The 21841-nt window shown below is 36.8% G+C and overlaps 1 protein-coding gene across 8 annotated transcripts in view; it reads left to right on the forward strand.

Moving 5' to 3' along the window:
* MAPK8 (mitogen-activated protein kinase 8) overlaps positions 1-17963 on the forward strand; it is a 105150-nt gene extending 87187 nt beyond the window's left edge. For 4 of the 8 annotated variants that reach the window (XM_029932086.1, XM_029932085.1, XM_029932088.1 and 1 more), the window contains 6 exons: positions 2245-2316; positions 3686-3868; positions 4190-4314; positions 4836-4899; positions 9368-9445; positions 13378-17963. In XM_029932086.1, the coding sequence (XP_029787946.1) occupies positions 2245-2316; positions 3686-3868; positions 4190-4314; positions 4836-4899; positions 9368-9445; positions 13378-13523 (668 nt within the window). In that variant the 3' untranslated portion in view covers positions 13524-17963. Of the gene's footprint in view, positions 1-1812; positions 1885-2244; positions 2317-3685; positions 3869-4189; positions 4315-4835; positions 4900-8498; positions 8618-9367; positions 9446-13372 lie in introns of those variants that run through there. The other 4 variants (XR_003905610.1, XM_029932087.1, XM_029932090.1 and 1 more) reach the window with 4 other exon arrangements.
* Positions 17964-21841: the final 3878 nt, after the last annotated feature.

Raw genomic sequence — 21841 nt, forward strand, 5'->3', positions numbered from 1 at the left:
CTCTCAAAAATAAATAAAACATTAAAAAAAATTTTTTTTAAGTTTGCCATTCTCTAGTTAGCTATAGGGAAAAGTTTTTGTAATAGTCTTTTTCCAGAAAATGTGAAAACCCTGGAAAAACATTGTTCTTTGAACTGATTTATGAGTATTACCTTTAAAATTCTATTCTTGAAATGAATCATAAGGATTCATATATATTTATTTTTATTTCTATTTTTATTTTTGAGAGAGAGAGAGTACGTGCACCCATGCACACAGGTGTGGGACAGAGAGAGAGGGAGAGTGTAAGCTTGGAGCCCAAGCTGGGGCTTAATCCCTTGATCCCAGGATCCCACGAACTGCAAGATCATGACCTGCACCCAAATCAAGTGTCTGATGCTCAACCGACTGAGCCACCGAAGCACCCCAAAATTCACATGTATTTTAATATGAAATTTTAGAGAAACTTTAGTTCTATAGGATTTCCAAAATTTATTCCCAACTTTGTTCCTAAGATTCTGTAATGAGCTGGCAGTCTCTTTATGAATGTATTAGAAAGCACGGACCTTTAATTTCATAAGTCCACCAGCATGGGCGCCTCTCCCTAACACTTTTGCCCTTTTCTTTGTGCTCTCAAAAAGGGCCTGGAAACTTCAAAACATGCAAGATTCCAAGTCTTTCTTTTTAAATTGCTCATTCTTCCCCTCTTCTATTAAACTAAAGCCACCTAGTCTCCTTTTTATTTTAGTTGAAGTAGAGTTCACATACAATATTATAGTAGTTTCAAGTGTACAACATAGTGATTCAGTGTTTATATACTTAAAGAAGTGATTACCACAGTAAATTTAGCTACATACTCTCCTGTTTTTTACCAGATTTTCAAACCAAAGATATAAAATGTCAGGGTGTACTAGAGAAACAGGTGGAGATTGCCCTTTCTCTGTCTAGCACATTCTTTTCAGCATTGATTGGAACTCCCATTAAAAGTTATAAGGGTCAGTAAGTCACTGAGGAGACTCTGTAGATAATAAATCTGTGGGAACCTTCTTCATACTGTACCAGCTAAAACTAACTTAAACCAAAGCAGTTGGTTTTATGAGTTTAAAAAACTTTAGGTGGAGAAAAAAGTTTAAGTTTTCTTAATTGATTATTCGCTCAGTCTCTAAGCAGTTGTTCCTTTTGGGATAGTAAGGTAAATGTAGCATGACATTGCCAAGAAAACAAATGATTTCTGATTCAGAATAAACATAGGATTTCTTTAATACATCTTTCCAGTTTGAAATCCAGTTTGAAAATTTCTTAAGAGCTTTTGATTAACTTTTTACCTGTGACTGTTCATAGAAACATTCTTTCTGTTAAATATTTTAATATACTAGATTATTTCTGCTCATGCTTTTTTTCTTTTTATTTGACTTAAAGAGAGAGTATAATGCACAGTTGAGCCTCAAAATAGAATCAAAATTTTATTAAATTTTGCTACTTCGTTTTCATTTTCAGCCTAATATTTGTAAAGTTTGTGTTTTGTTCTTCCTATTTTATAAAAAAAATTTTAGAGACAAAATGTATAGGTTTGTTAATTATGTGATATCTGTGCATAGCTCTCACTTTAAAATTAGATTTGTAGTTAAAAGGCTATACTTCACGTTTGCTTTTGTGAATCAAAGCCTTTTGAAAAATATTTTGTGTTTTAAATTATTCCATTAGCTAAAATTAAAATCACTTTTTTCTTTTTGTGATGTTTTGCAGTTTTTATATAATGCAGTCACATTATGCTTCTTTGATTTTAACGACCTTTTGCTTTGCTTTTCCTTCTTTTGTGCTGCAAACATATAGTGGATTTATGGTCTGTGGGGTGCATTATGGGAGAAATGGTTTGCCACAAAATCCTCTTTCCAGGAAGGGACTGTATCCTTGTGCTGCTGCAGCAGTTTAGTTAGGTGATGAACTTCCTTGTGTTCTCTAATGAAAATAAACACGGTACATTCATATATATGTGGGTTTCTGAAACACATGTAAAGTCTGTGGCTGTTATAGTTCAAAAAATGTTGAGAAAAGAAGCTGAAATATTTGTAGGCTGCATCTGGCAGTAGGACATACAGTCTCTGCTGGTAGTTAGAGCACATTCACTGTCACTCATTTTTATTTTATACTGCTTTCTATAATTTTAAAGTATACATGGTGTATGTGTTTTCTTTTTAATGTTTAAATATTTTTTTTTATTTTAACCAAAATCTTTATGTTAATGTCATTGCATTTTGTTTTCAGTTGACATTTGGTCAGTTGGGTGCATCATGGGAGAAATGATCAAAGGTGGTGTTTTGTTCCCAGGTACAGATCGTATCCTTATCTTTGGCCTAAAATGTAGTTGCTAAAGGTCAAATGTATAATAGTACGTCAGCTTGGTCAGGTATAATGTATTTGTCTCTCCCTAATAATGAAGTATTGTTAAATGACTCTTTCAAAAATACCACCTGCTATTTGACATAGACTTTCCTTTCCCTCACTTACTGTTTTGTATGTTAATTCTGACAAGTGCTCAAGTTAACTATCCACAATTACTTGCTGGCTTTGAGTTGATTTATTTAACCTAAAGCAAAAATCATGGCTTGCATTAAAATTTCTAATAATTGCACACTTGAGTAAGTCTAGAAGTACCTTAGGACTTAATATGAATTTTAGAATTGTCTGTTGCTTCTGTTCATCCTTTTGTTTTTTACCCCCAATCACCTCCTCTTTTGTTAATGTTCTGTGTGTTTTGTGTCTGTCGGTTGTTGTCTCATTACTCAACATAACATACTGACTTTTCATCAGAGAATTTCAGCAATAATAGTTTTATATGGTGATGAGTAAATTTGGGTTCATTCTTTTTGTTCATCTGACCATTTTTAGTATTCATATTAACAGTGATCTGTTATGTGTTTTTCAGCTAGTTACACTTAGAGTTGTTGTAGGAGGGGGAATGGCAAAAGCCATACTCACTAGGTTACAGTAAAAAAAAAAAAAGTTAGTATGCAGGGAAGACTTGGAGTATAAAGACTAGGAGTGAAAAGACAAGGGATTCCTAACCTCACAATTTACCAAAACAGACTCATTTTCATAGTTTCACAGCTTTAAAAACATTTTAATTAATGCAAGCTAAACAAAGAGTGGCAAAAGAAAATGCCACTTATGATAGATCTGTCAGTTTTATTGTTACAGGTTATTTTCTGTTAATGTAGAAAACTAAAAAAAGTAAGACAGATGATAAGAAATATTTCTTATCCTCCACAAAATGCTTTCACATTTTCTGATAAGCTGCAAGAAAAGACCAGATTTTGTATTCTAGAATTGTGCACAGTTTAAATTCAGATTCCCTGTGAGTAGTAATTGTCATTATTCCTTGAGTCACCTATCATTTGTATATAGAATTTGCAGGTTTAAGCTTCCATTGTCACTGTAAAATCAGTACTATCCACATACACACACACACACACACACACCCACACACACCCACACACACAATAAGGTTAAGAGAGCTTGTTTATTGATCCTTTCTGTCTGTCTACAGTCATTGCCTTTTACAAGGTGGCTATAAGACAGAAGATTTATAACTGCCACATTCTTTCTTAGAATTTTTTAAATGCCATTTTCTTGTCATTTTAATATAGATATGACTAATGTGTTGAACATTAGATACAGATTATTTTTCTTAGCTACTTGATATTAGATATTGATCAATGGAATAAAGTTATTGAACAGCTTGGAACACCATGCCCTGAATTCATGAAGAAACTACAGCCAACAGTAAGGACTTATGTTGAAAACAGACCGAAATATGCTGGATATAGCTTTGAGAAACTCTTCCCTGATGTACTTTTCCCAGCTGACTCGGAACACAACAAACTTAAAGGTACTTTATATAAATATACTTAATCCCATTTTGAGAGAGAGAGAGAGAGAATATGTGTGTGTGTGTGTGTATTTATGTGTTTATGTTCTTATGGGATATAACCCAATGTTCTCTCTGGGTAATGGATCAAAGTGAAAGATTTTAGTTAATTTTTTCTGTAAATTTATTTTTTTATCCATATGTATGACCTGATTTTATAGTAAAATCTATTCTTTTTAAAACATGTACTTTTTGATAAGTGATAATTTCAGGTGTCTGAAGCTTATGATAATCTAAAAACTTTTATGAGATACATGTACAGTAATGTCATTATTTTTACAGCCAGTCAGGCAAGGGATTTGTTATCCAAAATGCTGGTAATTGATGCATCTAAAAGAATCTCTGTAGATGAAGCCCTCCAGCACCCATATATCAATGTCTGGTATGATCCTTCTGAAGCAGAAGCTGTAAGTTCCTTTCTTAATGTTTGAAGAATATATTGGATTGAAGTTAGGTTTGGAGGGGACTTTTTAATTTTTAATAAAAATATAAGTGGTGATGGTGTTTTTCTGTTTTTGCATGAATGTATCTTAAGTTAATGAGCATATCCGAGCACCCCTGACATAAAATAAATCTACATCCCACAGTTTCTCGCCTTTTTGCCTTGGTACTTGATAAGCTAGAATGTTGAACACTTTAGGAAAACATTCTAACTAATTGCAGAACAAATGATTATGTCCAAAGCATAGCACAGTTCTATGATATAAATGTGCCAATTTCAAAAACTGGAAGAAGAGAAAAAGACAGTTAAACATTTTTTTTTTGTCATGAAAGTGTTGTTCAAAACTAGTCTCTCTACATAAGGTTGTTGATGACTGATCAGTGTTTGATGATATATTTTTGAAAGCCTCTAATATTTCAAATAATTATAAAGAATTTATGTCCTCCCAATAAACCAACTCAATTATTATTGCCTTGTGTTTTTCAGCCACCACCAAAGATACCTGACAAGCAATTAGATGAAAGGGAACATACAATAGAAGAGTGGAAAGGTAACATTTACCAAATTCTTAGAGACGAAGCTGGAAGAACTTCTGGATCTTTATGTTGATTTATTCATGTTAGGAAAATGAAAGATATTTCTGTTATTCATAACTTACATTTGGTAATAGGATTATTAATGTTTTGACAGAGGTAGAAAGTAAATCTCCTTCCATCCCTGACTTAATCTGCATCTCTCATGTTTCCTACCCCAGAGAGACACATTAGTGCTTTCTGGAATTTTTATGTTCTTCCACAGTGTGCAGCTATACAAACTTGTGTTGCTGTCTTCCTCTTTTCCTCTCCCACCCGGTTTTCATCACAAATGATTGTATACTGTCCACATTTGCTTTGTTGATGTAATCATTTATCTTCGAGATTATTGTCTTGTTCCACATATCTGGCTCATTTGGCTTAAAAGCTGATAGTGTTGTGCTGTATGACTGTGTCACAATTTCTGTATTTAAGTGCCACTTGAAAAGCTTTGTATCCAGGCTATTGTTACAGACAGCTCTGCAGTGTTGTTGTGCACATGTGAGAATATGCCTGTAAGAAAAATCCTTGAAGGAGATTTGCCAGGCCAAAGAATATTCCCAAATTATTTTCTAGAGAAATTATAGCAGTTTATACTTCCTTCAGCATGGTGTAGGAATGTCTCTTTTACCCCCACCTTCACCAACCAAGTTAACTTTTAATCTTTGCAACTCTAATATGGTATCTTACTTTGTATATGTGGGTAAATGTTAATAATGCATTGATTGTCACAGAAATGTTAAAGTATTTCTTTCTTTAAAAGATTCCCTGGAACACTGGGGCCAGATCATTTTTAGATCCTGTTTACTCCATTTACATTATTGTCATTTAGTAATTTGATGACTTTTATAGCTGCATGACTTTGGGCAGATCTCTTGGTCCCTTCTTTACCTTATCTTCAAATGGAGACAGAGGACATCTGATTAAGATTTAAATACCAAAATAGTTGCAGGGCTAAAGGTAGTGGGGAGATATAAGCCTAAACAATTGATCCATCTATAAATCTATTTGGGAAGAATGAATTTGATTCTTTCTTCTTAGGAATAACCGGAAGATTAGTCTTCTGAATTGATTTTGGGGAAACACACAGATTCTTTCCAGAGCACCAGAGTGATAGAATTGAGCAGAAACTAGTGTATCTGTATGTGTAATAAATAATGTACAAGGATGTAATTGTGGACCAAAGTATGTATTAAAATATCTTACCTGATATTTTTATATAGCATTACATTTAGAATAGGCATTTATGTATTTCCTGTCATCTTAATTGGCCACCAATTGTAAAAACGCACCACTGTATACCACTAAGACAGAAAACACTGCCACATGCACTACACCATTGATTGTATGATGCATCCCCATTTTCAGAGATAATAAACTATAAAAGTGCATCTTAAAATCAGTGTAAAATAGTCCAGTTGACCCTTCCAGCAATGCAGGGGTTAGGGTGCTGAAATTGAAAATTCAGTTGAAAATTCACATAAGACTTTTGACTCTCCTAAAGCAACTGCTAATAACCTTCTCTTTTCTGGAAGCTTAACCAGTAACATGGTTGGTTAGCACATTTTAACATTATATGTATTATATGTATTATATATGTATTATATGTATTACAATAAAGTAAGCTAGAGGGGCACCTGGGTGGCTCAGTTGGTTGGCCATTCAACTTCGGCTCAAGTCATGATCTCATGATTTGTGGGTTTGGGCCCCACTTCAGGCTCTGTGCTGACAGCTCGAAGCCTGAAGTCTGCTTTGGATTCTGTCTCCCTCCCTCCCTCCCTCCCTCCCTCCCTCTCCCTCCCTCTCTCTCTCTCTCTCTCTCTCTCTCTCTCTCTCTCTGCCCCTTCCCCGCTCATACTCTGTTTTTGTCTCAAAAATAAATAAATATTACAAATTAAAAAAAATAAAGTAAGCTAGAGAAAAAAATGTTACTAAAATCATAAGAGATAATTATAGTACTAGACGTTTATTTTTTTGAAAAATCCACGTATAAGTGGACCCATGCATTTCAAACTAGTGTTGTTCAGGGTCAACTAGATTTTTGTTTGTGTGTAAAGATGTATCTGAGATTTATTTTGTATCTTTTTCTCCTAGTCTAAGTGTAGCTCAGTAATTACCTACAAAATGCTTTTTTCTTTTTTTAGAGAGTTGAGCAGGGGAGGGGCAGAGAGAGAGAGAGAGAGAGAGAATCTCAAGCATGCCCCGTGCAGAGCCTGACTCAGGCTTGATCTCCCAATAAGGATATCCTATGATCCCGTGCGAGATCATGACATGAGCCAGCAAGTCAAGTTGATTACTTAACCGACTGAGCCACCGAGGCACCCCACAAACTGCGTTTTTAAAGATCTGCTTAAGAGTTTTATTTATTTATTTATTTTTAATTTATAAGTTTATTGTCAGATTGGTTTCCATATAACACCCAGTGCTTCTCCCCACAAGTGCCCCCCTCCATGACCATCACCCTCTTCCCTCTCCCCCTCCCCCTTCAGTCCTTGGTTCGTTTTCAATATTCAATAGTCTCTCATGATTTGTGTCCCTCTCTCTCCCCAACTCTCTTTCCTGCTTCCCCTCCCTGTGGTCCTCTGTTAGGTTTCTCCTGTTAGACCTATGAGTGAAAACATATGGTATCTGTCCTTCTCCGCCTGACTTATTTTGCTTAGCATGGCACCCTCGAGGTCCATCCACTTTGCTACAAATGGCCATATTTCATTCTTTCTCATTGCCATGTAGTACTCCATTGTGTGTGTGTGTGTGTGTGTGTGTGTGCGTGTGTGTGTGCGTGTACACACACACACATTCCGTGCAATCCCCATCAAAGTTGCCCCAGCATTTTTCTCAAAGCTAGAACAAACTATCTTAAAATTCGTATGGAACCACAAAAAACCCAGAATGGCCAAAGTAATATTGAAGAAGAAAACCAAAATGGGAGGCATCACAATCCCAGACTTTAGCCTCTACTACAAAGCTGTCATCATCAAGAGAGTTTGGTATTGGCACAAAAACAGACACATGACCAATGGAATAGAATAGAGAACCCAGAACTGGACCCACAAGTGTATGGCCAATTATTCTTTGACAAAACAGGAAAGAGTATCCAATGGAAAAAAGACAGCCTCTTCAACAGGTGGTGCCAAGAAAGCTGGACAGCAACATGTATAAGAATGAAATTAGACCACTTTCTTACACCATTCACAAAAATAAACTCAAAATGGATAAAGGACCTGAATGTGAGACAGGAAACCATAAAGACCCTAGAGGAGAATGCTTAAGAGTTTTAGCATAACTTACAGGTTATGTTGCCTACTTAGTACTCCTAATTAGCTTTGGTTCTTCTATGCTTTTTGTTTCTTTGAAGAAAAGCATCTTTCATTCTTTCCTCTATCCAGACTTCTACTTTTCTCCTACCAAGCCCAAAAAGATTATCATAGCAGGGAAACTTAGGTGTCTCTAGCTCTTGTTCTTTCCAGCATATCCACTCAATTTACCTTATAATCAGCGATTCCTTGTCAGTTTAGTTTAAAGAATTTAGACTCCTTGAAATTCTGGGCAACATTCTCTACTTTTATATTTTTTTCAGGAGAGGGTTTGTTCTTATGCAGTTCCCAGAGGATTCCATGACCCCAAAGATGGTGATGCATAATGGTGATGGTAGCATTGACGGAAGGCTCTTCTGAAATAGATATTCGTACTCTTAAGGTGCATCATACTTGCCATCAGGATCACTTAGAAGAACACAGGGCAGGAGCCACATATGACCTCAGTGCAGCATTTGGTCTCTCTCTTCAGTTGGAACAGTGCTCACAACAATCCATCTACTGTTCAGAAGTCTAGTTAAAAACTGAGATTCCCATGGAAAAATCTTCTGTAGTGTGATAGCCTGTCATGTTTCAAATCACAAGGAGTTGAAGGGTAGCTACCTGTTTTTTTTTTAATAAAAATGTATTTCTATTCCATTCTGATTTAAGAGGCTTCCATACACTTTTGCATTCAAGTCTTTTAGCAGATATCTGGATAAGCACCAACAGCGTACTAGGTTTCTTTGCCATAGCTCAGGAAATAGCCATGAATAAGATGTGACTTAAGCTCTGAGACAGAACTGAGCACATGTAGTATGATGTATAGAATGATATGGTGTAGTACAGTTCTGGTGGAGTGAAGAAGATAAGGCTTCTAAAACCCCAGCTGTATCCTTAATCCAACTTTAGGAACTTTAGTTATGCCAGAGATTTTATTCTTTCAGTATAGTCATGGTTCAGCATCAGGGGATTGTTATTAACACCTTTGAATCTTAGACTGACACTTAGGGACAGTTTGCCATTGAAAGGACACTATTAGAAGTAATATGTGTAAAAATGTTTTACTTAAAACAGGTATCTGTGAGATTGGCTCTCAGAGAGATTGGCTCTCAGACTTTGAAAAGTTTATTTTTGTTCACCTCTTTTTCAGAGTTGATATACAAAGAAGTTATGGACTTGGAGGAGAGAACCAAGAATGGAGTTATACGGGGGCAGCCCTCTCCTTTAGGTTGGTTACTATATAAGCTTGGTTAAGGTTATGAGGTTAAGGTTACTTCTTGTGTTATAATCTTCAGTTGCATGAATCACACAGTGTCTCCCATATTTATCACTGTTATTAAAAGTTTAAGTATAGGGAGTCCAATTTGGATGCTTTAATTTGAAAGAATTGATAGGTACACTGTTGTCCCAATACATCATGCTAATATATCAGTAACTGACTTCATAAAATACACATCTTTTTCTATAATACTGACATTCCATGGAAGAACAGACATTTAAAACCTTTTTGTAGTGGCATTGTTCTCTTTAAAGAAGAAATTTTTCATAATTCAGTATAGTTACCAGGATTCTATTAGTCTTTGGATAAATAAACTAAGGCTTCAGTGCAAAATTTGGTACATCTTTCTCATTAAGTTGCCATCTTTCTCATTTTGGTATTTTTGATTTGTTGAACTAAGAAGGTAACATTAAAACTGTCATTAGGAAATGTTCCATCTCAAAAGAAAACTGGTTTGCAGAAGTTAAACATTTTCTTTCATCACAAGCTATCTTATATTTAATTTTAGCACTTATAAAAGCATGAAGCACCGAGGGAAAAAGTTAAATGACAGGGATGTATCTATTCCGTACAAACTACATGACAGGCACTGGTGGTTTATGTACTTGATTTCATTCAACCCCTAAGATTCCCTGAAGGAAATACTTTGCACATTTTACAGATGAGGAAACTAAAGTTTAGAATAATTAAATGAACATAAAATTACAAATATATTATGTAGAAAAACTAATACTTACAGCCATGTTCATCAGTAACTTCAAATGGCATGGCTTTTCTAGCATCCTATATGGCCTTTAGCTGGCAGCAGAGACTTGGCTGCAGAAGTCAGAACAGCTGTATGAAAGAGGTGAAATTTGATTTGAACCTTGAAGGCTGAGTAGTGTTTTAATAGATAGGTCTTGAATTTGAGTAACAGTGTGTCATTTTAACCATCCCTCTAAAACTCTTCTACAGTCTTAAAAAAAAAAAGGATATTATATGGGTAAGATATTTAACTATAGATCCAAATGCCCATTTTGTTGTACTAGGAACATATTTGTTTAATTTCTGTGGGTTTCTACAGCGTTTTTGGTTATATTTGTGAGTTTTTGAAGTTTTTTATTTTTTAAAACCTTGATCAGTAATATAGTCTTCCAAGTTATAATATAGATCCTATTGAAAATATAAATTGATTTTGACAGCTTTTACCTACAATTTAGTTGTATCAAAAGCTATATTATAAGTGCTTTAATAACTGAGTCAGTTAGCTTTGTACAGTAGTAGTATAATTAAATTTAGTTCATGATGGAGCTTTTTTTTTTTAATGTTTTTTTATTTATTTTTGAGAAACAGCGTGAGCAGGGAAGATCAGAGAGAGAGGGAGGTACAGAATCAGAAGCAGACTCTAGGCTCTCATCTAGCTGTCAGCACAGAGCCCAATGCGGTGCTTGAACCCACGAATCGTGAGATCATGACCTGAGCCAAAGTCAGGCACTCAACCAACTGAGCCACCCAGGCTTCCCAGTTCATGATGGAGCTTTGGGTGGGATTTGAGAAGTCCATTATATGGGAGACTTTTACATTTCAGAATGCTGTCCTGGTGAGTGGCACATCCTAAGTGTCAAATGTTTGAGTAAACTTGATTTCATGAGAGATAAGGGCAGTTGTATCTGTTCTTAACTTATTGAAAAAAACTGGATCTTAAAAAACACATGACTATGGTTATAAAATAAGTCAGTGTTAAGGACAGGATTTCAGGTTTCTAGACATTTTCTAGATTTTCCGTTTTGGGTTACAGAGAAGAGTGTTAATCACTCAGCCTGTTCTTGATTAAATGGAAAAAGAGAAGAAAGTCTTTGACAGATTAAAATATCAAATAATTATATTATTTCAAGTTGATTTTTATAAACAAAATATCTTATTTTTTCCACTTTTCTGTCTTTATTTTGGTTTGGCTAAGTTTGCATGACTTTGAGGGTGTAGAGACTCACCTTAGAGGGAAATGATTCAGCTACCTAAAATTAAAGATTTTCCCTATTATTACCAATTCAGATATTTGAGAATTTACTGGATTGCTTTTAAGTTCAGAAAAAAAACAAGTACTTTTCTTAGGTATTTGATTTTTCAGATTAAAAAGTTAATTATTTAGGGGTGCCTGAGTGGATCAGTTGGTTAGGCGTCCTGCTTCAGCTCAGGTCATGATCTTGCGTTTAGTGAGTTTGAGCCCTACTTCAGACTCTGGGCTGACAGCTCAGAGCCTGGAGCCTGCTTTGGATTCTGTGTCCTCTCTCTCTGCCCCTCCCCTGCTTTGTTCTCTCTGTCTCTCAAAAATGAACAAACATTTAAAAAATCTTTCTAAAACTTAAAAAAAATTAACTAATGCATTTAAAAGTTAATTTTTGGGGTGCCTTGCTGGCTCAGCCAGTAGAACATACAATTCTTAATCTTGTGATTATAAATTTAAGCCTCACATTGGTGTAAAGATTACTTAAAAACATTTTTTAATTAAAAAATAAAAGTTAATTTTATCAGATTAAGAAATTTGGATAAGATTAAATTTGGATTACAAAATACAGTCATAAATTGTACATTTGGTGGAATCCTTTTATAATTTGAATATTTCAGTACAAGCCTTTGAAGCTGGTCTGTGGTATTCTATACTCTTCAGTCAGAACAGGCACATTCTGTAGTGTCTTATGGATTGAATTTAAAATGTAGTGTTTTTAGTTCACTCTGGCTAGGAACTTAATGGAGCTTTCTTGGATTTAGAAAAGTTATTACATTTCTCCTTTTCTGTCTTCTGTCAGGCCTGAAGTATACTCAGTTTCCTTTTTTTAATTCATTTACCCCTCCTCCGTCTCTAGTGGTTCCATTCTTTCCTGTCTCCCAGTACCACTCACTCCCCTCCCTAGCCTAGCACCCTAAAGATTTGCCTACTCCCACTTCCCTGGCTATTTCCTTGTTGGATTTAAAGACAAGCTCTCAGAGGACCTTTTGTAGTCTAAAGTGTGTTATTGTTCATCATTAGAATAGTAGGATAATTTCAGATACTGTCAGCTGGTTCTGGAGTAGTGGTTTTCAGCCTGCTTTGTTGTAGCATCCTTTGAGTGTCTAAAACTCAGCCCTAGAAATTCTTGTTGCTCAGTTTGGAAACCACTGCTTTTATTCCGTAAATGAATTCTTAACTTTTGTATAACTTGTTCTATTTAAATAGGCCTCAAATTTGGAATGGTCCTTTATTTAATAATCCCATAGTTCAGAAGTACTTACCTAGTACTTACCTTTAACATATTTCCCACCCCCAGTGACATTCCTTCCCCTTAAAAGGATTTCTCTATTGGTCATGTACTGTTACTTTTTAAAATTCAGGAAATGTTTGTTACGTATACTTTCAGTAAAGGAAACAGTCTTCCCCTACTTTATATGTTTAGTAAATTCATGTGAGCATTTATGAAGTATTTATTAGACTAAAAATAACAAGAACTTGAGTTTACCCAAATTGGGTACTTGAGTGACCCTGGCAAGTCATGTAACCTAAACTGGGACAGTTGAACTAAGGACCCTTCCATTTAAAATGATTTAAGTCTTTGTCTTGGCTTTTTCTTTAAAACATGATGTGCCAGAATACTGTTTGGAGTTTACAGTGAGAAGATAATGTTAAGTCATGTTTATTAGGGCAATAGATTTTAACATCTTAAGTTATATATTTCATCGAGATCCTCTGTCCAAAGCATGCAGTACGGACAGTATTGCATGTAGTATCACATACACAGCTTTTAAACCTTTTAAAGCCAAGAGGAAAAAACAAATTCCCGATTACTAGGGGTAGCCAGTACAGTGCAAGTAGCTCGGCGTGCAATTCTGTCTGCAACTGACTTGCTGTTTTGTTTCTCATAGCACAGGTGCAGCAGTGATCAATGGCTCTCAGCATCCATCGTCATCGTCGTCTGTCAATGATGTGTCTTCAATGTCAACAGATCCGACTCTGGCCTCAGATACAGACAGCAGTCTAGAAGCATCAGCTGGACCTCTGGGCTGTTGTAGATGACTGCTTGGGCCTTGGCGGGGGGTGGGGGTGGGGAGTCGTTTAGTCATGGGTAGAAACTACTTTGAAAACAATTCAGTGGTCTTATTTTTGAGTGATTTTTAAAAAATGTAGAATTCATTTTGTAGTAAAGTAGTTTATTTTTTTTAATTTCAAGTGATGTAATTTAAAACTTAAGTTGTGTTTTAAAACAGCAACAAAACTGTATTGTATTTTTGCTGTAATTAACTGTATAATGTAAACCTAATTATTTTATCATGGTTTAAAATTTTTGCATATTTGCTTTATCTTATGCTGCTGATTTTTTTTTTTACTGAATTTGTAAGATTTTGTTTATCAAAGCAACTATTATGTGGTGACTTACCTATATCATGAATTATTTAAGATTTTTATAGGTTTTTTTAAATAGAATTTTATTTCAAATGTTTTGTTCATGATGCTATCCTTCAGGGTTATGTGCTTATCAATGAAATAACCCCAGAGGAGTGAGGGAAAATAACCTGTAGCCAGTTATATTCAGGAATAACTACTGTAAATGATGAACGTGTTAAAAAAAAAACCTCCAATATTTGCTACTTGCCGATCTTAATTTAATTACAACAGTTGGTAGGTAATCCTACATCCTACAGTGTTTTTTGGCAAAACTCCCATCATCTAAATGACAGAGTAACTCAGAGCATGTCTTTGAAGATGCTGGGCGTCTACCACCACCCCCTATCCCTGCACCCAACACAATAGAAGTCAAGTAAAAAGGATATGGTATTTTCTGCAAATTTGTGGCATGCTCAAAGATTATGATCACATAAAGTCAAGAGGATACTTCATGAATAATACATTTCAATGCAAATAAACAGATGGTTCACTTCTACCAGCTATGAGCCTGTTTTTGTATACACTGAGGTCATCTGCTCAGGCTGTAGGTCCCAGCAGCGGTCTAGAGTCTGGTCTTTCCCTTTTCTGCAGCCTCGGGTCCTTGGACCTTGGACCTTTCCGGTTTCCTGTCACGGTATCAGTCAGTTGAGCACCAGTTCTCAAGGCGTTTCTGGCCATTTGATTCTACCTGTAGCATAATCATATTTATACTAGCCGTCAGGAGGTTCTGATGCCTACTTCGATTTCTGTAGGTGATTTATCAAATGAGCAATATACCGTTCATCTGAAAATAGTAGCACACAGCCATATATAGGATGTCATTTTCTAAGGACTGTTTCTTCACATTGAGCAGAGCAGGCATAAGTGGTGGTTATTTAGTCTGAGTCTTTGTTTTTTTTATACCTGATTTTCAATAAAACATGCAATGTGGGTGTTGAGTAGGGTTAAGAATGGTGCTGCTCCTGACAAGTGTATGTTAACTGTTTACATTTTCTATCTGCAGAATTATTTCTCCACAAATGAAGTTTTCTTAGGTAAATGTCATTGAAGTCTCATTTTCTCTGAAGTACACCATCTGTACCACCTCAGGCACCTCTTGTTAGTTTTGGAACAAGATGGATTTTATGTAATGAACTGGGAAATGCATACTTAAATAAGTGACACGGTTCTAGACAGGAAGCGCATGGGAATTACCAATAAGAGCAAGAACTGGTGCATCTCAACATGCAGTGTCTGAAAGTTTGTTTGGCATGTTATTCGTATATTTAGTGCAAAGTTCCTTTTGAGTTACGTATTTTAGGTTATTGTTAATGTGCAATATTTAGGATTAAAATACATTAGCCTTTTTAATATACTTTGAAATAGCAAGGTTTTTTTTGATGGTTTTAAGTCATGATACCTAGCTTCTTGAAGTTGTCAGCCTTTTATCAGCCCCTTTTCTCCTACAACATGGTGCATTAATTTTATTAAGCAATTTAGAGTTTTGAGACTAACACCTCTTGAGTTGTAGAAACAGGATTGGATTTATGATTTTAGCAGAAATTTGAGCATGAGTGTGTTCTTAGTTTATATTAATTTGGCAGTTAGTTCACTTTTTTCCCCCCTAGGGTAGATTATTTCACTGTTGCACTTTAACAACTGATATGCTTTCAAAAGTTTCCCAAGTTTTATGTTTGATTGCTAATAAGCCATCTCTGTTGATACAGATTTTGATTAAGCAAGGAAAACCAGGTGTTCTTACTGTATCATCTGTTGTAAATGTCAGCTCCCCCTTGCCAACCGGCATGTTTCAGTTGATTCAGAGAAAAGGAATTCTTATTTGTTAATGTAGACTAAAATACCAAATTATATCCTGAAAACAAAGTTAGTTTGTTAAATGTTGTGTGTCCTAGGTTTTTAAAATGCAATATCTAAATACAGTTTTCCCTCCTCTTGAATCTGTGAAGTTATAGAAGTACTGATTCTTTTTATTTTACAACTTTTTTGAACCTTTAAAACATCTCAAACATTTGTGTTTGTTTTTTGAAATTACAAGTAAGATTTCTGTCGAGCAGTACTTACATAAAGCCACCTTGCTTCTCTTACAGCTTTGTTTTTTCAACTTCATATATTTAATATACCCATCGTCTTACTGTCAAAAAAATTACTTTGACTAAGATGTATTGTTCAAATTTATATTATTTTATTATTCACCTTTATAGGAAAGAGACATTAATTCTCTTCTACATAGTTCTTCCTAATTTACTACTCTGTTATTCTCTGATGTATAATGACCATTTGTAAAATGATTGTGTTGTTGGGATTGCTTAATTATAATGCACATAAATAGAGCATCTCAACTCTTTCATGCCGTTTGCCGAGTAGGTCTCACTTTGTCGCACACCTTCGGCTGCTGGTGTCCCTGGTATGCGCTCCTCCAGGTTGGTAGAGGCCCAGTGCTTCACACCAGACTTCCTAAGAGAAATGCCAGTCTCTTAGGAGCTACCACACAGCCCCCTTCATAGTCCAGATAAGCTTGATGGTGGGCAAAGTAGCAAACTTTTCCTGGAAGCCTTTTTGTTATTCTGTTCCTTGTTAACCCTGCTATTTTGTCTAAAAAGATGAAGGTAAAGAGGACATAAGTGTCTGATAGTGAAATCAGAAGAGGGCAAGTGAAGCTGTATCAGGGTTACAGATAAGACTTGGTTTACGCTCCCGGCCAGTATGTGCTACACACATGAAGACTTAACTACTCAGTGTTGCCTAGGCACAAGCCTGCACAACATTTTGAGGTAAAGACATAGTCTATTTTCAAAAATACTGTTGTAGTTTGTTTGTGAGTGTTGTTCATTAGTCATACATTAGCTGTAGAGTGAATGCATGAAGCCCCATGACCCCAGAAAACTGACCTTACCAGTAGAAAAACCAAACACCACTGTCCTGTCATTAGCAGCCCTCTTAAATGTTGCCTCCGTATCCTTTACATGTTAGTGTACATTGTGTTTCTATGATCTCTCTTAGGTTTTTCCTGAATCAGAGGAAACTACTTTTTCCTTAATAGCAAGAAAGATGAAGAGGTAAAGGGCATTGAAGCAGAAATGTATAGTTTGGGGTACGATTAGAAAACTCGCAAGGAAAACAAAAATCCTAATTAAGTTCAAACTAACTGCTCTTAGTTAAGTGCTCTTAAGGAGAGTCTAGTAAGAGTAAGTTTCTGGCCATTTCTAGTTGAGATTCTCTTCGTTACTGAGACTTTTGAGAAATCTTATCTGTGGATTAGTTTTGCACAATGTTCTATTCTCACAATAATTTACAAATTAAACTAGGTTTTTATTGAACTACCTCACACTAATTTTCTATGCTTTCCCAAGTATAAGCTATTGCCCTTACTGTAAGCTCTTTACTGAGTGTGAATTATAAATGTGTGTTAAATACCTTATAGCCAATGTTGACACAATACCAGTAAGTATGTAAAATATATACCTTGCATCAGTAAGAGAGACTCATGTGTAAAATCTTTCACTGTATATCTTGGAAAATTGTGTTAGATGTGTTCGTTGGACATTATTACTGTCTGTTTTTATAAGTAGAAACCTGCTCATGATATCAGTCCATTCTTTACATTTTACAAAAGGAATAAATCTTAGTAAATTTTACGAAGAAATAAATTACTTTTGTAGGCCCGATATTTGGTATATTTTTGAGAAGCTCTTAATCTTTTAGCTGAATGATGAAGTTAAACTGAACTAGCTGTCTACTTGGACTGTGACATCTATTTTCTCATTGCAGTTTATCCTGTTCAACAGGTTTAAAACCTGAAAACCTACATATGATAATTGACATTTGCTTTTTCTCCCTATCTGATGCCATTCCTTCTTCATTCCTTTTCCTTCCCTGTGTTCCATTCCCTCTCCTCTCCTCTAGACAAAACAAAATGGGGCACTTTGTAGGGAATGCTGAGATAATTATTGTGGTTTTTAATCATTCATGCCCTAGTCATTAAACATGCACCACTGGAATGTAAACATTGTTACCTAGTATGTTAATTGGTTATAATATTTTAAATAAAAAAGAAAAAAGTGGTATGAAAAATATGAAATTAAGAGTTTCTTCATTGAAAAAAATATGAATTTGTGCTAAAAAGGTTTTATGGGCAATTTTAAGATTTCCTGTGGATTGGTATTAAAGGGGTAGTGGTACTAGGACAGCTGTCTTAGATTTGGATGCATACAGACTGTGGAGAGCCTGAAGTACTGCTCTGCTTTTCCGGTTTATCTAGTGTTGCTTTTTCACGTATTTGAAATTTCTTGTATTTGAGAACTTTATCTAAAAGGAATTTTCTTCAGTGCCCTTAACCTAGTTCTTGGTAACCATGTAAGAGAGCTGCCATCATGGCTGCTTGGCAAAAATAAGTTTAATTTTAAAAGGATCTATTTCAGAACAAACTGGGGATTTCAGCTTTGAGTGTGTTTACAACTTTGCCATACTTATATTGTCTTTGCCTATACTGGGCAGGCTGCTGGGTGGCTGTCAGGGTCACTCACTACATATGTCCAGTCTCTGTATGTGGTCACTCCTCTATCTTGCTCAACTCGTACTCCAAAAAACCATCTTCTCCATGCTTTCCCCATTTGCCCCCACTCAAACTTCCCTCCTCTGAGGAAGGGACAGGATGGGGTAGGTCTTTACCTGATCACTGCTGCTCTGTCAGCCAAGGGGATTGCTGAACTGGTGCATGCACTCTGCTTTGTCACAGTCATTGGAGAGACCGGGTGGCAAAAGCAGATGTCAAGAGTTTTGAGTCCATTTAATTTCCGTCCAGTTGTAATACCCTAGTGACACCAAATGAAATGGAGTAGTTCACCCTGATCAGTCTAGATACTATGTCTATTTTAGTATTGTACCTTAGAAGGTCCATTGACTTCCTGTGATTTGTACTAGTTTTGGGGTTTAAATTTTTTTTAACCTTTACAGCTTACACATTGATACGTCTTTGGACTTCATTTGAAACCAAAACATGTCAAGCTTTTTTAATTTTAGACTTCTAACATTTCATTTTATCACTTGATGAATGCATAGATGCCTGCGATCATATGTTGGGAGCTGGGGGTAAGGAAAGATAACAAAAGTGGATGATGGCCTGGTCAGCCTGGTTGAACTGTTGTGTAGAGGAGCAAGAGCCATGGCGAAGGGACACAGACGGAGGGATTGATCAGAGGAAATGAGGGTTTTGCAGAGGAGTCATCTTTTGAGCCTTGGTATAAGAAATGGTATTCCCAGATCCGGGGGAAAGCAAGGAGGCTTAAAAGTGTGTGCTGGGGCAAGGGAATGTGGAACGGCCTGACTTGAGATGGGTATGAAGAGAATATAATGAGAGAGAAGTCTGAAAAGTTGAGAATCAGAACTGAAACATTTGGAGCAACTGTCTTCATTTTAAAGGTAGTAGAAGCTTATAGTTTGTGAGAAAGAGTGATATGACCAGACCTTGGTTTTAGGAAGGACACTGATGGTGGGAGTATGATGGTTTGACTGGAAGTGTGGAAATTGGTGACTGGGAAGCCAGAGATACACAGCTGAGAGCTGAGGTCATATTTGCACAACGAGAATGGAAGAGAGAGGGCTCAGGTTGCCGTTAACTCGGCAAAATGGCCAAGATTAGCATTTGGGGCTGACCCTAGTGATTAGGCTGCACAGAAGATGTTGTGCAGGGAAAGCACATCCAAGGTATTTTCCAGTTTGTACATCACAGTGTGAAGAGTCCATGACAGAACCCACATCAGGTATGGCATCGGCTTGCCACTTAGTGTTTCAGCGGGGGAGGAAAGGAATAATTTCTGCCTTACTGCCTGTCACCTCTCCAGTCTCTTCCATCATGAGGTCTGAGTCGTCTGCTTGTATGGCTCTTAACACCATTTCCATTAGTGTCATTTTGCAGACAGAGGACGAAGGGGATTCTCATTGGGTGTAACATATGTAAGACAGAGTTACCTGGACAGGTGGGAGCATAGTGGCTAAGGATTGAGTGGTGAAGCAGCAGTAAAGAGCACTTTTGGAAAGTTGGCAGGAAATAAATGAAAATGCTGAGAAAAAAAGAGTAGACTGAGGAGTCGGAACAGATTAAAAGGGAAAACCTAAAAGCATGTGTGTGCCTTGACAGGGTCCTGGAAAGGGTGGGATCTGTTGAATCTTAAGGATCTAGGATGGAGAGATTGGGTAATCTTGGACAGGTCTCAATTTTGCTGAGCCTCACGCTATATTCTAGGACGATGGGAGATAGACACTTAGAGGGCTGCCATAATGGCATGTATATTTATGAAATACTTAATGTGTCTTTATAAAAATAGTCTGCAAGCAAATGTAATTGCAGACTGTAACGTTGGAAAGGAGTAGAAATGGTCTACTGTGGAGAAATGTCAAATAGCAAAGGAGGAATTTTGCATGGTCTCCCACCTTAGAACTCCTGTACCCTCTGACCTTCAAGTCATTTTTTCCATCCTGAGTAGTCCCACTCTGTGTGGTTGGTAAGAATAATTCCTCATTTGAGAGAGAGCTCAAAATCAATATTTGATTTCTTTCTAAGAATTAGAACAGTTAAACATTTTGTTTTGGTTCGATTTCATGTAACATTCCCACCATTCACTCCATTCCAGCTGAACCTCCTTCCTGGGATGTACCTTATGTCTTTGTGCACATGGCTTTGGTTGCTTACTCCTGCATTTGCCTATTTTAAATCTTCATTACCTAAGACCCTTACTTCTTCTCTGATGTACCTTCCCTGCAATGACTTTTCCTTTCATAAACCCAGAGTATACTCGCTAACTCCCTTCATCTTACTGTGTTCCACAGGAGGTAAGACAGCAGTGTGGTATGTGCCTCTTCACGTTGTTCTGTGAGTCTTCTCTTCTAGATGCTTCCCTCTGGAGACGCTTGGATAGAAGAAACTGTCTTACACCTGGCTCATGCCTGGGAGGTAGGCATTTGATAAATGGGCTAGGTAAGCTAATGACTAGGACCCATCGTCTATACCGTGTTTGTCCTCTGAAATGCAATATTCATTCAAACTTTGTTCTAAGGACACTGTATACAGCACTGTGGAATTAGTCATGTGAGCATGGGCTCTGATACCAGCTATCTAAAGTAGAATCCTGGTCTCACACACTTGCCTTACCTACAGCAAGCTGCCTAAACTCTGCAGCTCTGTTTCCTCAGAAGAGGTTAGAGGGAGAAGGTGATTCTCCTACAGAATTAGAACCATGAGGGAGATAGTTTTCTTAGAAGCTTCCCAAGATGATGCTGACTTGCCCCCCTCCATCCGTTATCAGCTGCATTAGAGACCTAGTACCCAACTCTCCACCCAGAGCAGTGGCGGATGGGGTGCAGCGTACATCCGGAATGAGGCATGCCAAGCCCCCCGTGGTTGCTGTGAGGGAAGGGAACCCGCTCAGGGAAGACAGGAAGGGAGGAGGAAGTGGAGGAAGGGCAGATGGTACAGCCAAAGTGACTATCATGCCTTCACTTTTCCTAAACATGGTGCTCTACTGCCTGAGAAAGTTTATGTGCACCAGGCTCTTGTGTTCAAGTAAGTTACAGGGCTGTGCCTTAGCTGCGAGCATGTTTATCATTTTTCAGGACTTTCTTAAAGACGTCAGTATGCATTTCCACAAACCTATCCGCAACTGTTGCTGTCCTCTGTCTCCCTCACTTCTTCTTTGGAAGCCAACACTTCCACTGCCTTTCATCTTTTTTCCAGACTTCTCTCCTCCTTACTGCCCTCTTTTCATTTCCAGTCTTTCTCTACTGAACCATTCTTAGCAGCATACAAACATGCTCTAGTAATTCCCATGTTTAAAAAGCTCTCTTTTACCCCCTTCTACTTTGCAACCGTATTTCCCTGCTCCCATTCACATCAGGACTTCTGTAAGGATTGGTCTGGGCATGATGTCTTTCTTTCCTTCTCTCATTCAGTCTCC

Source organism: Suricata suricatta, chromosome 2 (assembly GCF_006229205.1).
Source record: "Suricata suricatta isolate VVHF042 chromosome 2, meerkat_22Aug2017_6uvM2_HiC, whole genome shotgun sequence".
Taxonomy (NCBI): domain Eukaryota; kingdom Metazoa; phylum Chordata; class Mammalia; order Carnivora; family Herpestidae; genus Suricata; species Suricata suricatta.